Raw genomic sequence first — 14626 nt, 5'->3', positions numbered from 1 at the left:
AAAAGTGGGTTTTGACATAATAATAATCTTTATTAGTGTCACAACTAGGTTTACATTAACACTGCAATGAAGTTACTGTGAAAATCCCCCAGTCGCAACTCTCCGGCGCCTGTTCGGCACATGGAAGGAGAATTCAGAATGTCCAAATTACCTAACAGCGTGTCTTTTGGTACTTGTAGGAGGAAACCGGAGCACCCGGAGGAAACCCACGCAGACACGGGGAGAATGTGCAGACTCCGCACAGCGTGACCCAAGCAGGAATCGAACCCGGGTCCCTGGAGCTGTGAAGCAACAATGCTAACCAATACTAACCTCGGATAGTGATGTCTAGCTCGAGGGGACATAGCTTTAAATTGAGGAGAGATAGATATAGGACAGATGTCAGAGGTAGGTTCTTTACTCAGAGAGTAGTAAGGGCGTGGAATGCCCTGCCTGCAACAGTAGTGGACTCGCCAACACCAAGGGCATTCAAATGGTCATTGGATAGACATATGGACGGTAAGGGAATAGTGTAGATGGGCTTTAGAGTGGTTTCACAGGTCGCCGCAACATCGAGGGCCGAAGGGCCTGTACTGCGCTGTAATGTTCTAACCACTGTGCTGGCATGCCAGATGGGTTTTGCTTGATTGGAGATAAAGAAGGTATCAGTTAATGTGTTTCTTTTGATAAGCACTGTTAACTGGTTATTGCAAGCTATTTTTCTGTGATGTTGAGGTAGTTTAATATTATGTTTACAGTGAAGTTTGTTTTAATAAACCATATCCCTATTTGTGTGGAATCACTTCTGGAGCGAAGTATCCTTTCCTCACAGTTTTACAAATAAAAGAGTGATTGGGATTCCTATCCGGTGTCCTGGCGAATGTTGGGATCTGGTCCGGGATCATAACAGAAGTAGGCATTTCTCTGGAGTTTCCACTCAAATGTATTTGAAAATTGCTGAATGTAGAACCGACAATGAACCTGCATAATTGTATTTTATAAAGAAAAATCTTTAAAAGATTGAGAAACATTTATGATATTTTTATAAGTGGTAACTTGGGTGTAGTTTAACATAGTTGGAAAAGGGCTAATCAGAAGAAAGCATTTTTAATTTTTCTCTTCTTCGGTGACCACTCGCTGACGAGTATGATTATCCACCCAGGAAACTGTGTTTCTGGTCATGGGTTCTGTGAGTTCTTGTGTGGCTGATGAGCCTGACCCTAGAGCTGCATCTTCCATCTCACACTTGGCAGATGTTTCTAGGAGGTGGGATCGGTCCTTGGGCTCTAGCTCGCTGGTATTCCTTTCCCTGGCTCCTTTTCCAGGTCTCCTCTTGCTGACAGGTGTCCTCAAAGAATTGTGACCCTTCAACAGGAGATTCCTCCAAGTCGGTCCTGAGCAAGGGTCTCCCAGGCATTGACTGTTGCATTTCTTGAGGTAAGTCTTCAGGGTGTCTGTGAAGCTCTTCCTTTGTCATCTTCTTGTTCTAAGCCTTCCTTGAGCTGGGCAAAGAAGATTTCCTTTGCCAGTCGGAACTCTGACGTCCTAAGCACACAGCCGGCCCAAGAGAGTTGGTTTCTGATGATCGTGGCCTCAATGCTGGTGTTAGAACATAGAAAATACAGCACAGAACAGGCCCTTCGGCCCATGATGTTGTGCCGAACCTTTGTCCTAGATTAATCATAGATTATCATTGAATTTACAGTGCAGGAGGCCATTCGGCCCTCTGAGTCTGCACCAGCTCTTGGAAAGAGCACCCTACCCAAACTCAACACCTCCACCCAACACCAAGGGCAATTTGGACATTAAGGGCAATTTATCATTGGCCAATTCACCTAACCCGCACATCTTTGGACTGTGGGAGGAAACCGGAGCACCCGGAGGAAACCCACGCAGACACGGGGAGGACGTGCAGACTCCGCACAGACAATGACCCAAGCCGGAATCGAACCTGGGACCATGGATCTGTGAAGCAATTGTGCTATCCACAATGCTACCGTGCTGCCCTTAAGAACAAATAAATCTACACTATATCATTTTCCCGTAATCCATGTACCTATCCAACAGCTGCTTGAAGGTCCCTAATGTTTCCGACTCAACTACTTCCACAGGCAGTGCATTCCATGCCCCCACTACTCTCTGGGTAAAGAACCTAACTCTGATATCCCTCCTATATCTTCCACCTTTCACCTTAAATTTATGTCCCCTTGTAATGGTGTGTTCCACCTGGGGAAAAAGTCTCTGACTGTCTACTCTATCTATTCCCCTGATCATCTTATAAACCTCTATCAAGTCGCCCCTCATCGTTCTCCGCTCTAATGAGAAAAGGCCTAGCACCCTCAACCTTTCCTCGTAAGACCTACTCTCCATTCCAGGCAACATCCTGGTAAATCTTCTTTGCACCTTTTCCAGAGCTTCCACATCCTTCCTAAAATGAGGCGACCAGAACTGTACACAGTACTCCAAATGTGGCCTTACCAAAGTTTTGTACAGCTGCATCATCACCTCACGGCTCTTAAATTCAATCCCTCTGTTAATGAACGCGAGCACACCATAGGCCTTCTTCACAGCTCTATCCACTTGAGTGGCAGCTTTCAAAGATGTATGAACATAGACCCCAAGGTCTCTCTGCTCCTCCACAATGCCAAGAACTCTACCGTTAACCCTGTATTCCGCATTCATATTTGTCCTTCCAAATTGGACAACCTCACACTTTTCAGGGTTAAACTCCATCTGCCACTTCTCAGCCCAGCTCTGCATCCTATCTATGTCTCTTTGCAGCCGACAACAGCCCTCCTTACTATCCACAACTCCACCAATCTTCGTATCGTCTGCAAATTTACTGACCCACCCTTCAACTCCCTCATCCAAGTCATTAATGAAAATCACAAACAGCAGAGGACCCAGAACTGATCCCTGCGGTACACCACTGGTAACGGGGATCCAGGCTGAATATTTGCCATCCACCACCACTCTCTGACTTCTATCGGTTAGCCAGTTCGTTATCCAACTGGCCAAATTTCCCACTATCCCATGCCTCCTTACTTTGTGCAGAAGCCTACCATGGGGAACTTTATCAAATGCCTTACTAAAATCCATGTACACTACATCCACTGCTTTACCTTCATCCACATGCTTGGTCACCTCCTCAAAGAATTCAATAAGATTTGTAAGGCAAGACCTACCCCTCACAAATCCGTGCTGACTATCCCGAATCAAGCAGTGTCTTTCCAGATGCTCAGAGATCCTATCCTTCAGTACCCTTTCCATTACTTTGCCTACCACCGAAGTAAGACTAACTGGCCTGTAATTCCCAGGGTTATCCCTAGTTCCTTTTTTGAACAGGGGCACGACATTCGCCACTCTCCAATCCCCTGGTACCACCCCTGTTGACAGTGAGGACGAAAAGATCATTGCCAACGGCTCTGCAATTTCATCTCTTGCTTCCCATAGAATCCTTGGATATATCCCGTCAGGCCCGGGGGACTTGTCTATCCTCAAGTTTTTCAAAATGCCCAACACATCTTCCTTCCTAACAAGTATTTCCTCGAGCTTACCAATCTGTTTCACACTGTCCTCTCCAACAATATCACCCCTCTCATTTGTAAATACAGAAGAAAAGTACTCATTCAAGACCTCTCCTATCTCTTCAGACTCAATACACAATCTCCCGCTACTATCCTTGATCGGACCTACCCTCGCTCTAGTCATTCTCATATTTCTCACATATGTGTAAAAGGCCTTGGGGTTTTCCTTGATCCTACCCGCCAAAGATTGTTCATGCCCTCTCTTAGCTCTCCTAATCCCTTTCTTCAGTTCCCTCCTGGCTATCTTGTATCCCTCCAATGCCCTGTCTGAACCTTGTTTCTTCAGCCTTACATAAGTCACCTTTTTTCTCTTAACAAGACATTCAACCTCTCTTGTCAACCATGGTTCCCTCACTCGACCATCTCTTCCCTGCCTGACAGGGACATACATATCAAGGACACGTAGCACCTGTTCCTTGAACAAGTTCCACATTTCACTTGTGTCCTTCCCTGCCAGCCTATGTTCCCAACTTATGCACTTCAATTCTTGTCTGACAACATCGTATTTACCCTTCCCCCAATTGTAAACCTTGCCCTGTTGCACGTACCTATCCCTCTCCATTACTAAAGTGAAAGTCACAGAATTGTGGTCACTATCTCCAAAATGCTCCCCCACTAACAAATCTATCACTTGCCCTGGTTCATTACCCAGTACTAAATCCAATATTGCCCCTCCTCTGGTCGGACAATCTACATACTGTGTTAGAAAAGCTTCCTGGACACACTGCACAAACACCACCCCATCCAAACTATTTGATCTAAAGAGTTTCCACTCAATATTTGGGAAGTTAAAGTCACCCATGACAACTACCCTGTGAATTCTGCACCTTTCCAAAATCTGTTTCCCAATCTGTTCCTCCACATCTCTGCTACTATTGGGGGGCCTATAGAAAACTCCTAACCAGGTGACTGCTCCTTTCCTATTTCTGACTTCAACCCATACTACCTCAATAGGGTGATACTCCTCGAACTGCCTTTCTGCAGCTGTTATACTATCTCTAATTAATAATGCCACCCCCCCACCTCTTTTACCACCCTCCCTAATCTTATTGAAACATCTATAACCAGGGACCTCCAACAACCATTTCTGCCCCTCTTCTATCCAAGTTTCCGTGATGGCCACCACATCGTAGTCCCAAGTACCGATCCATGCCTTAAGTTCACCCACCTTATTCCTGATGCTTCTTGCGTTGAAGTATACACACTTCAACCCATCTCCGTGCCTGCAAATACTCTCCTTTGTCAGTGTTCCCTTCCCCACTGCCTCATTACACGCTTTGGCGTCCTGAATATCGGCTACCTTAGTTGCTGGACTACAAATCCGGTTCCCATTCCCCTGCCAAATTAGTTTAAACCCTCCCGAAGAGTACTAGCAAACCTCCCTCCCAGGATATTGGTGCCCCTCTGGTTCAGATGCAACCCGTCCTGCTTGTACAGGTCCCACCTTCCCCAGAATGCGCTCCAATTATCCAAATACCTGAAGCCCTCCCTCCTACACCATTCCTGCAGCCACGTGTTCAACTGCACTCTCTCCCTATTCCTAGCCTCGCTATCACGTGGCACCGGCAACAAACCAGAGATGACAACTCTGTCTGCCCTGGCTTTCAACTTCCAGCCTAACTCCCTAAACTTGTTTATTACCTCCACACCCCTTTTCCTACCTATGTCGTTGGTACCAATGTGCACCACGACTTCTGGCTGCTCCCCCTCCCCCTTAAGGATCCTGAAGACACGATCCGAGACATCCCTGGCCCTGGCACCCGGGAGGCAACATACCTTCCGGGAGTCTCGCTCGCGACCACAGAATCTCCTATCTATTCCCCTAACCATTGAATCTCCTACAACTATTGCTTTTCTATTCTCCCCCCTTCCCTTCTGAGCCCCAGAGCCAGATTCAGTGCCAGAGACCTGGCCGCTAGGGCCTTCCCCCGGTAGGTCATCCCCCCCAACAGCATCCAAAACGGTATACTTGTTTTGAAGGGGAACGGCCACGAGGGATCCCTGCACTGTCTGCCTGTTTGTTTTTTTCCCCCTGACTGTAACCCAGCTATTCTTGTCCTGTACCTTGGGTGTGGTTAGCTCCCTGTAACTCTTCTCAATCACCCCCTCTGCCTCCCGGATGATCTGAAGTTCATCCAGCTTCAGCTCCAGTTCCCTAACACGGTCTTTGAGGAGCTGAAGTTGGGTGCACTTCCCGCAGGTATAGTCAGTGGGGACACCGGTGGTATCCCTCACCACCCACATCCTACAGGAGGAGCATGTAACTGGCCTAGCCTCCATCCCCTCTTACCTGACAGAATATAGCTGCTGTGTGGACTAACTAGATCTCCGCCCTCCGAATCTGCTCCCAGTCAGCTACACTTCCCGTAAACTCCTGGCTCTCTTCTCACTCTTTGCGGAAATGTCGGAAACAAAATGAAAGGAGCACCTTACTCCCTCCTCACCTAACTCCCTCGGTCACCAAACTCTCACTATCGCACTCAAAAAGCACCAAATTCAGCACTCCCTCGGTCACCAAACTCTCACTATCGCACTCAAAAAGCACCAAATTCAGCACTCAGTGCAAACAAAGTCTGCACTGTAGGGGATCACTTTTATACTGTGAATCTAGCCTCTAAGGAAAGGCAGTTTTAATTATGTCAACTTCCAATAATGAGTAACCTGATTTTAAATGACTGAACATGATTTTTCGATATAAAGCCATTTTTAATAATAATCTTTATTAGTGTCACAAGTAGTTTTACATTAACACTACAATGAAGTTACTGTGAAAACCCCCTAGTCGCCACATTCCGGCGCCTGTTCGGGTACACAGCGGGAGAATTCAAAATGTCCAATTCACCTAACCTGCACATCTCTGGACTGTGGGAGGAAACCGGAGCACCCGGAGGAAACCCACGCACACACGGGGAGAACGTGCAGACTCAGCAGACAGTGACCCAAGCCGGGAATCGAAACTGGGACCCTGGCGCTGTGAAGCCACAGTGCTGCCCTAGTGCAAAAGACTGTAGCAACTGGACTTGCGCTCAACCAAATTTGTGTTTAAAATTCTGCAATCTTTTAGGTGGTTCCATTGATTGCAGGTGCTCTGTATTGCAGGGTGAGGGCAGGACAATGCAGAGGTCTGATCAGCTGGATATCACTCAGTCTCTGTGTGAAATAGAAATTGTATATCGAGCTGACAGCATTTCACTGCATCTTCAACACTTCCTGAGTACAGACCAAGGTTGTGCAATAAGGATGAAACTAAATCTGCCAGGTTACTCCTGCATCTCCTGACAGTAATACCTGGCAAGCATTGCAGCACACCTCCTGTCTATCCCTCCTGGCCCACAGGACCCATGATGGTCAACAACCACAGTGGAGAGGTACACTTCTACACCGGCAATCCATGTAGGTCTCCCCCATGACAAGAGAGTCAAATCTCAGGGAGGATAGTCACTGCTGCCCACTAAACATTACCCAGAAATCCAATTGGAAAGCTCGACACAGCTGATCTCAGCTGGGACCCGCGCACGGCTGAATAGGCTCACGTGCAACGATGACACTCTGCAAATATATCTCGGATAGGAGAGGGCATTCAACTACGTAATCTGCTGGACTCCATAGACAATGAGGTCTGGGGGGAGCCGATTCAAGAGAAAATGGGGTCTGGGATCACTGATTCAGTAGAGAATGGAGATTTTGGGGGTCCTGATTCAGTAGAATATGGGGTCTAGGGACATTGGGGTAGCTAATTCAGTAGAAAATGACTGTTCCATACCTTTGTTTTATTTGCTTCCCTCTTAGCTTCTCCGGCCATTCCACCAGACGTGACCTCGATCTGCTGCTTGCTCCTGGGCATTCCATCGAACACGTCGATGAATAGGTGCTCCTGTACAATGTTCCAAATCTGGTTGTTGTGTCTCTCCTGTAGGTGACGCTTCAGGCACTGGTAGGAGTCCCGCGAAATACGCAGCACAAACTTACTGGTCCGAAAATCCAGTACGGTTTCATTACCCTGCATGTGTTCCTTCTTCGACAGCCCAGCTAGTACACGCAGGTCATCGTGGTAATAACCTTCCTGATCGCCGTGATACCTGTAACCAACCAGGAAACGGATTCAGACTGTGAGCCGTGCAGCTGGACATGGGGCAATGTAACCTCTCCCAAACACTCCTGAACCATGGTTATTCAGAAAATCTCTACCAGAGGAAGTCAGCCATGTTCCCAAAGGATACGCTCCCCACAAGGTCAGCTAATTCCCCAATATAGATGCAAATATAGTGTGCCAGTACGGGACTCCATTTCCAGGAGCCATCATTTACAAAAAGTAATACCTTCAGCAACTGTAGCCCCGAAATGTGTGTGTGCAAGGGGGGGGGGGTCTATCCCAATCAAAACTGCTAATGGTACAAGAATGCTGCGGTCGTGAGAAAGAGATGTTCATGGTTTGAAGGGGGGGGGGGGGGGGGGGTGGGGTGGGGGGGGTGCAGACACAACCCTTTGAGATGTTGGCCAAGAGGAAACCCATCTTCAAGAAAAGGGGAAATCCAGATAGGACAGAGAGAGTGTGCGCATAATGGGATACAGATAGGAAGTGAAAAGGAAGAAAGTACCCGTTGACCTGGAAGGAGGTGGAGCAAACGATGGACAGAAACTCCATTGTAGGAGGCATAGGAACAGAAGGAGGCCTTTCAGCACTCGAGCTTGTTCCGCCATCATTGTGGATGTGACCTAACTCCACGTACCTGTATTTGGCCCGAACCCCTTAATACCTTCTTATAAAAAGGCTCTATTAATCTCAGATGTAAAATTAACAATTAACCTAGGCTAGCATCAATTGTTATTTGTGAAAAAATGTTCCCATTCCATCCCATGTACACGTGCTTCCTAATTCCACTCCTGCGAGGTCTGGCTCGATTTTATTTAGACTCCTTCCTGGTGCCGGATTCTGCAATCAGGGGAAATAGTTTCTATCGACCCTCTTTTAATCTTTATCAGTGTCACAAGTAGGCTTACATTAACACTGCAATGAAGTTACTGTGAAAATCCCCGAGTCTCCACATTCCGGCGCCTGTTCGGGTAGGTACACAGAGGAAGAATTCAGAATGTCCAATTCACCTAACAAGCACGTCTTTCAGAGCTTGTGGGAGGAAACCGGAGCACCCGGAGGAAACCCACGCAGACATGGGGAGAACGTGCAGACTCTGCACAGACGGTGATCAAAGCTGGGAATCGAACTCGTGTCCCTGGTGCTGTGAAGCAACAGGCTGTCAAATGTGTTACGGTGCCACCCGTTTCCCATATTCCCAGAGCTGTGAGGTAGAGTCATCCAGACTCGAAACGTTAGCTCCCTTCTCTCGTTGACAGAGATGCTGTCGGACCTGCTGAGATGGTCAAGCATTTCCTGCTTTTCAGATTCCAGCATCCGCAGTAATTTGCTTTAATCCCATATTTTGTTGAAAGCTTCTAAACTGCGGGGAGTCCAGGCCCAGTTTGTGTAATCTCTCCTTGTAATTCAGTGTGAAGTATTATTGTGGTGAATGTGCAGTCTGTGCCCGAGCAGTGAGCTGAACAGGATGCTGAGCTCCGTGTTTCACACTGCCTTCTCCCTGGGCTATATTGATCATTGGGAGCTGGATGCTGAGCTTCACACAGCTTTCTCGCTCTCTGGTATATTGCTAACTGGGAGCTGGATGTTGAGCTCTGTGTTTCACACTGCCCTCTCCCCCTATATTTGGGTGGGTGGCACAGTAGCACTGGTTCGATTCCTGGCTTGGGTCACAGTCTGTGCGGAGTCTGCACGTTCTCCCCGTGTCTGCGTGGGTTTCCTCCGGGCGCTCCGGTTTCCCCCCACAAATCCCGAAAGACGTGCTGTTAGGTGAATTGGACATTCTGGATTCTCCCTCTGAGTACCCGGACAGGCGCCGGAATGTGGCGACTAGGGGCTTTTCACAGTAACTGCATTGCAGTGTTAATGTAAGCCTACTTGTGACAGTAAGGATGGTTATGGGGGGCCTCACTTGTGGAAGAAGTGGCGGGCTTCCCTCTCATGCTGGTTGTAGACCAGCTCCAGGTAGAGGTGCACGAAGACGGGGTAGAGCAGGGTGGAGAGCTCGGCTTTGAAGGCGTCCAGCGCCGTCTCGATGAAGCCCTTGAGGCCGGTGTAATACTCCTCATACAGGCTGGGGTCGCCCTCGTTGCTGTAGGCCGACAGCACCGAGCTGACGTCGGGCTGGTGGACCGAGTCTGCGCCGCGCTGGCCGGCCGCCCGCAGCAGAGACTCGTCCAGGCTGTCCTGGAGATTGGCCTCCTTCCGCAGGATCTCCTCCGCCTCCTTGAAGTGGTTCTTCTTGAGGAACTGCAGCACGGCCAGCAGGGTCTGCTTGTCGGGGAGCTTGGGGCCGGGCCCGGCGGGGGGAGCGGGAGGCTGGGCCGGGGCCTGGGCCGCGGCGCCTGGGCCTGGCCGGTGGTTCTCGGCCGGGCCGTCAGCCGGCTCCACCTTGAGGGTGGGTGAGGGTGTGGGTGAGGGAGCGGGTGAGGGGGCCGGAGCGGGTGAGGGAGCCGGGGCCGGGGCGGGGGAGGCGGCCGGGCCCGAGGCCGGGGACGGAGCCGGGGCCTCGCTTGGCGCCGCGGGCGGCTCCGGCACCGCCGCCATTTTGACAGCGTCTGGGATTCTTTGCGACACCCGGCGCTCCTTTTAAACAGCGGCCGCTCCGCTTTACGGCAGGTGGGCAAACCGCCTCCGCTGGCGCCTCACGACAGTTTGGGCAAACTGCAAATCCGCTTTACGGACTGAGTCTCCCTTAAAGGGACAGTACGAAGTCTTACAACACCAGGTAAAGTCCAACAGGTTTGTTTCGATGTCACTAGCTTTCGGAGCGCTGCTCCTTCCTCAGGTGAATCAAAGGGACAGGCCAGGGGTGTGTCAGACAATCACAAGGGTCATTTCTTAAACTTAATCAAAAGGACAGTCTTGAAACAACCACAATGTTGTTACTCAAATACAAACAATGATGAAAAGCGACATACAAAGGGGCGGCGCGGTAGCAAAGTGGTTAGCACTGCTGCCTCACAGCGTCAGGGTCCCGGGTTTGATTCCCCGCTGGGTCACTGTCTGTGTGGAGTCTGCACATCCTCCCCGTGTCTGCGTGGGTTTCCTCTGGGTGCTCCGGTTTCCTCCCACAGTCCAAAGATGTGCAGGTTAGGTGGATTGGCCATGATAAATTGCACTTAGTGTCCAAAACATTAGGTGGGGTTACTGCGATAGAGCGAGGGAGTGGGCCTAGGTAGGTTGCTCTTTCCAAAGGTCGGTGCAGACCCGATGGGCTGAATGGCCTCCTTCTTTGCTGTAGGTATTCTACGAAATCTCAAGAACATTTTGAAGGCTTTTCACAAAAAAATTGTTCATTGAAACTACTTTCTCACACTAGAAAAATTGATAAAGCTTTAAAAAAACTAAACAGCATGAGTAATGATCATCAAAATGGGCTCAAAGTCTGGAGCTACATATGCGCTGCCCATAGCTTCAGATACCTGTGAAGAGCTCTTGGCTCAGGGTTGGCCAATGTTTAACTGCCACAGGAAACTCTCTGCAACACAACAATTCGAGGACTGTGCAAGGCCATTCAGCCCATCTTTCCCATACAAAACAAAATTATCCCTCCTGCACCATCAGTTGTCCCTTAGTATGTGTGTGGAGAGCCCAAAATATCACAGCAGGACAGGGAGCCCCACAATGCTCGAACATCAATACCCCACAATACCCGAACCCTAATCCCACAATACCCAAACCCCAATACCCCACAATACCCGAACCCCAATCCCACAATACCCAAACCCCAATACCCCACAATACCCGGACCCTAATACCCCAATATACCCGGACCCCAATACCCCACAATACCCAGACCCTAATACACCACAATGCCCAAACCCCAATACCACACAATGCCCGAACCCCAATACCACACAATGCCCGAACCCCGATACACCACAATACCCGAACCCCAATACCCCAATATGCCCGAACCCCAATACCCCACAATAGCCAAACCCCAAATCCACACAATACCCAAACCCCAATACCCCACAATACCCAAACCCCAATACCCCACAATGCCCAAACCCCAATACCCTGCAATACTCGAACCCCAATATTCCATAATACCGAAACGACAATACCCCACAATACCCAAACCCAAATACCCCACAATACCCGAACCCCAATACCCCACAATACCCGGACCCTAATACACCACAATGCCCAAACCCCAATACCACACAATGCCCGAACCCCAATACCACACAATGCCCGAACCCTGATACACCACAATACCCGAACCTTAATACCCAAATATGCTTGAATCCCAATACCCCACAATACCCAAACCCCAATCCACACAATACCCGAACCCCAATACCCCACAATACCCGAACCCCAATACCCCACAATGTCCAAACCCCAATACCCCGAATTACCCGAACCCCAATACCCCACAACTGAACCCCAGTACCTCACAATATCCGGACCCCAATACCCACACTACTGGAACCCCAATACCCAGAATACTTGAACCCCAATACCCCACAATGCCTGAACCCCAATACCCCACAATGCCCAAACCCCAATACCCCACAATCCCAAACCCCAATACCCCACAATACACAAACCCCAATACCAAAGAACAAAGAAAGAACAAAGAAATGTACAGCACAGGAACAGGCCCTTCGGCCCTCCAAGCCCGTGCCAACCATACTGCCCGACTAAACTACAATCTTCTACACTTCCTGGGTCCGTATCCTTCTATTCCCATCCTATTCATATATTTGTCAAGATGCCCCTTAAATGTCCCTATCGTCCCTGCTTCCACTACCTCCTCCGGTAGCGAGTTCCAGGCACCCACTACCCTCTGCGTAAAAAACTTGCCTCGTACATCTACTCTAAACCTTGCCCCTCTCACCTTAAACCTATGCCCCCTAGTAATTGACCCCTCTACCCTGGGGAAAAGCCTCTGACTATCCACTCTGTCTATGCCCCTCATAATTTTGTATACCTCTATCAGGTCGCCCCTCAACCTCCTTCGTTCCAGTGAGAACAAACCGAGTTTATTCAATCGCTCCTCATAGCTTATGCCCTCCATACCAGGCAACATTCTGGTAAATCTCTTCTGCACCCTCTCTAAAGCCTCCACATCCTTCTGGTAGTGTGGCGACCAGAATTGAACACTATACTCCAAGTGTGGCCTAACTAAGGTTCTATACAGCTGCAACATGACTTGCCAATTCTTATACTCAATGCCCCGGCCAATGAAGGCAAGCATGCCGTATGCCTTCTTGACTACCTTCTCCACCTGTGTTGCCCCTTTCAATGACCTGTGGACCTGTACTCCTAGATCTCTTTGACTTTCAATACTCTTGAGGGTTCTACCATTCACTGTATATTCCCTACCTGCATTAGCCCTTCCAAAATGCATTACCTCACATTTGTCCGGATTAAACTCCATCTGCCATCTCTCCGCCCAAGTCTCCAGACAATCTAAATCCTGCTGTATCCTCAGACAGTCCTCATCGCTATCCGCAATTCCACCAACCTTTGTGTCGTCTGCAAACTTACTAATCAGACCAGTTACATTTTCCTCCAAATCATTTATATATACTACAAACAGCAAAGGTCCCAACACTGATCCCTGTGGAACACCACTGGTCACAGCCCTCCAATTAGAAAAGCATCCCTCCATTGCTACCCTCTGCCTTCTATGGCCTAGCCAGTTCTGTATCCACCTTGCCAGTTCACCCCTGATCCCGTGTGACTTCACCTTTTGTACTAGTCTACCATGAGGGACCTTGTCAAAGGCCTTACTGAAGTCCATATAGACAACATCTACTGCCCTACCTGCATCAATCATCTTAGTGACCTCCTCGAAAAACTCTATCAAGTTAGTGAGACACGACCTCCCCTTCACAAAACCGTGCTGCCTCTCACTAATACGTCCATTTGCTTCCAAATGGGAGTAGATCCTGTCTCGAAGAATTCTCTCCAGTAATTTCCCTACCACTGAAGTAAGGCTCACCGGCCTGTAGTTCCCGGGATTATCCTTGCTACCCTTCTTAAACAGAGGAACAACATTGGCTATTCTCCAGTCCTCCGGGACATCCCCTGAAGACAGCGAGGATCCAAAGATTTCTGTCAAGGCCTCAGCAATTTCCTCTCCAGCCTCCTTCAGTATTCTGGGGTAGATCCCATCAGGCCCTGGGGACTTATCTACCTTAATATTTTTTAAGACACCCAACACCTCGTCTTTTTGGATCACAATGTGACCCAGGCTATCTACACCCCCTTCTCCAGACTCAACATCTACCAATTCCTTCTCTTTGGTGAATACTGATGCAAAGTATTCATTTAGTACCTCGCCCATTTCCTCTGGCTCCGCACATAGATTCCCTTGCCTATCCTTCAGTGGGCCAACCCTTTCCCTGGCTACCCTCTTGCTTTTTATGTACGTGTAAAAAGCCTTGGGATTTTCCTTAACCTTATTTGCCAATGACTTTTCATGACCCCTTCTAGCCCTCCTGACTCCTTTCTTAAGTTCCTTCCTACTTTCCTTATATGCCACACAGGCTTCGTCTGTTCCCAGCCTTTTAGCCCTGACAAATGCCTCCTTTTTCTTTTTGACGAGGCCTACAATATCACTCGTCATCCAAGGTTCCCGAAAATTGCCGTATTTATCTTTCTTCCTCACAGGAACATGCCTGTCCTGTACCGCACAATACCCAAACCCCAATACCCCACAAAACCCAAACCCCAATACACGGACCCCAAAACCCCACAATGCCTGAACCCCAATACCCCACAATACCCAAACCCCAATACCCCACAATACCCAAACCCCAATAACGCACAATACCCAAACCCCAATACCCCACAATGCCTCAACCCCAATACCCCACAATGCCCAAACCCCAATACCTCACAATACCCAAACCCCAATACTCCACAATACCCAAACCCCAACACTCCACAACACCCAAACCCCAATACCCCACAACTGAACCCCAATACCCCACAATGCCTGAAC

At 48.9% G+C, this 14626-nt stretch overlaps 1 protein-coding gene across 2 annotated transcripts in view; it reads right to left on the bottom strand.

The window, feature by feature from the left end:
* The window catches only part of taf5 (TAF5 RNA polymerase II, TATA box binding protein (TBP)-associated factor), a 32369-nt gene extending 22163 nt beyond the window's left edge, over window positions 1-10206 (bottom strand). For both annotated transcript variants that reach the window (XR_011935582.1, XM_072479751.1), the window contains exons 1-2: window positions 9572-10206; window positions 7330-7645 (exon numbers count right to left, since the gene is read on the bottom strand). Coding sequence is in view for 1 of the 2 variants with exons in the window: in XM_072479751.1 (XP_072335852.1) it covers window positions 7330-7645; window positions 9572-10206 (951 nt within the window). In the remaining variant the exon portion in view is untranslated. The remainder of the gene's footprint in view (window positions 1-7329; window positions 7646-9571) is intronic.
* Between the last annotated feature and the right edge of the window lie 4420 nt (window positions 10207-14626).

The sequence above is a fragment of the Scyliorhinus torazame genome, chromosome 16 (genome assembly GCF_047496885.1).
Source record: "Scyliorhinus torazame isolate Kashiwa2021f chromosome 16, sScyTor2.1, whole genome shotgun sequence".
Classification (NCBI taxonomy): domain Eukaryota; kingdom Metazoa; phylum Chordata; class Chondrichthyes; order Carcharhiniformes; family Scyliorhinidae; genus Scyliorhinus; species Scyliorhinus torazame.
The sequence above is the reverse complement of the archived record's forward strand: the minus strand, read 5'-3'. Positions and strand labels throughout refer to the sequence as shown.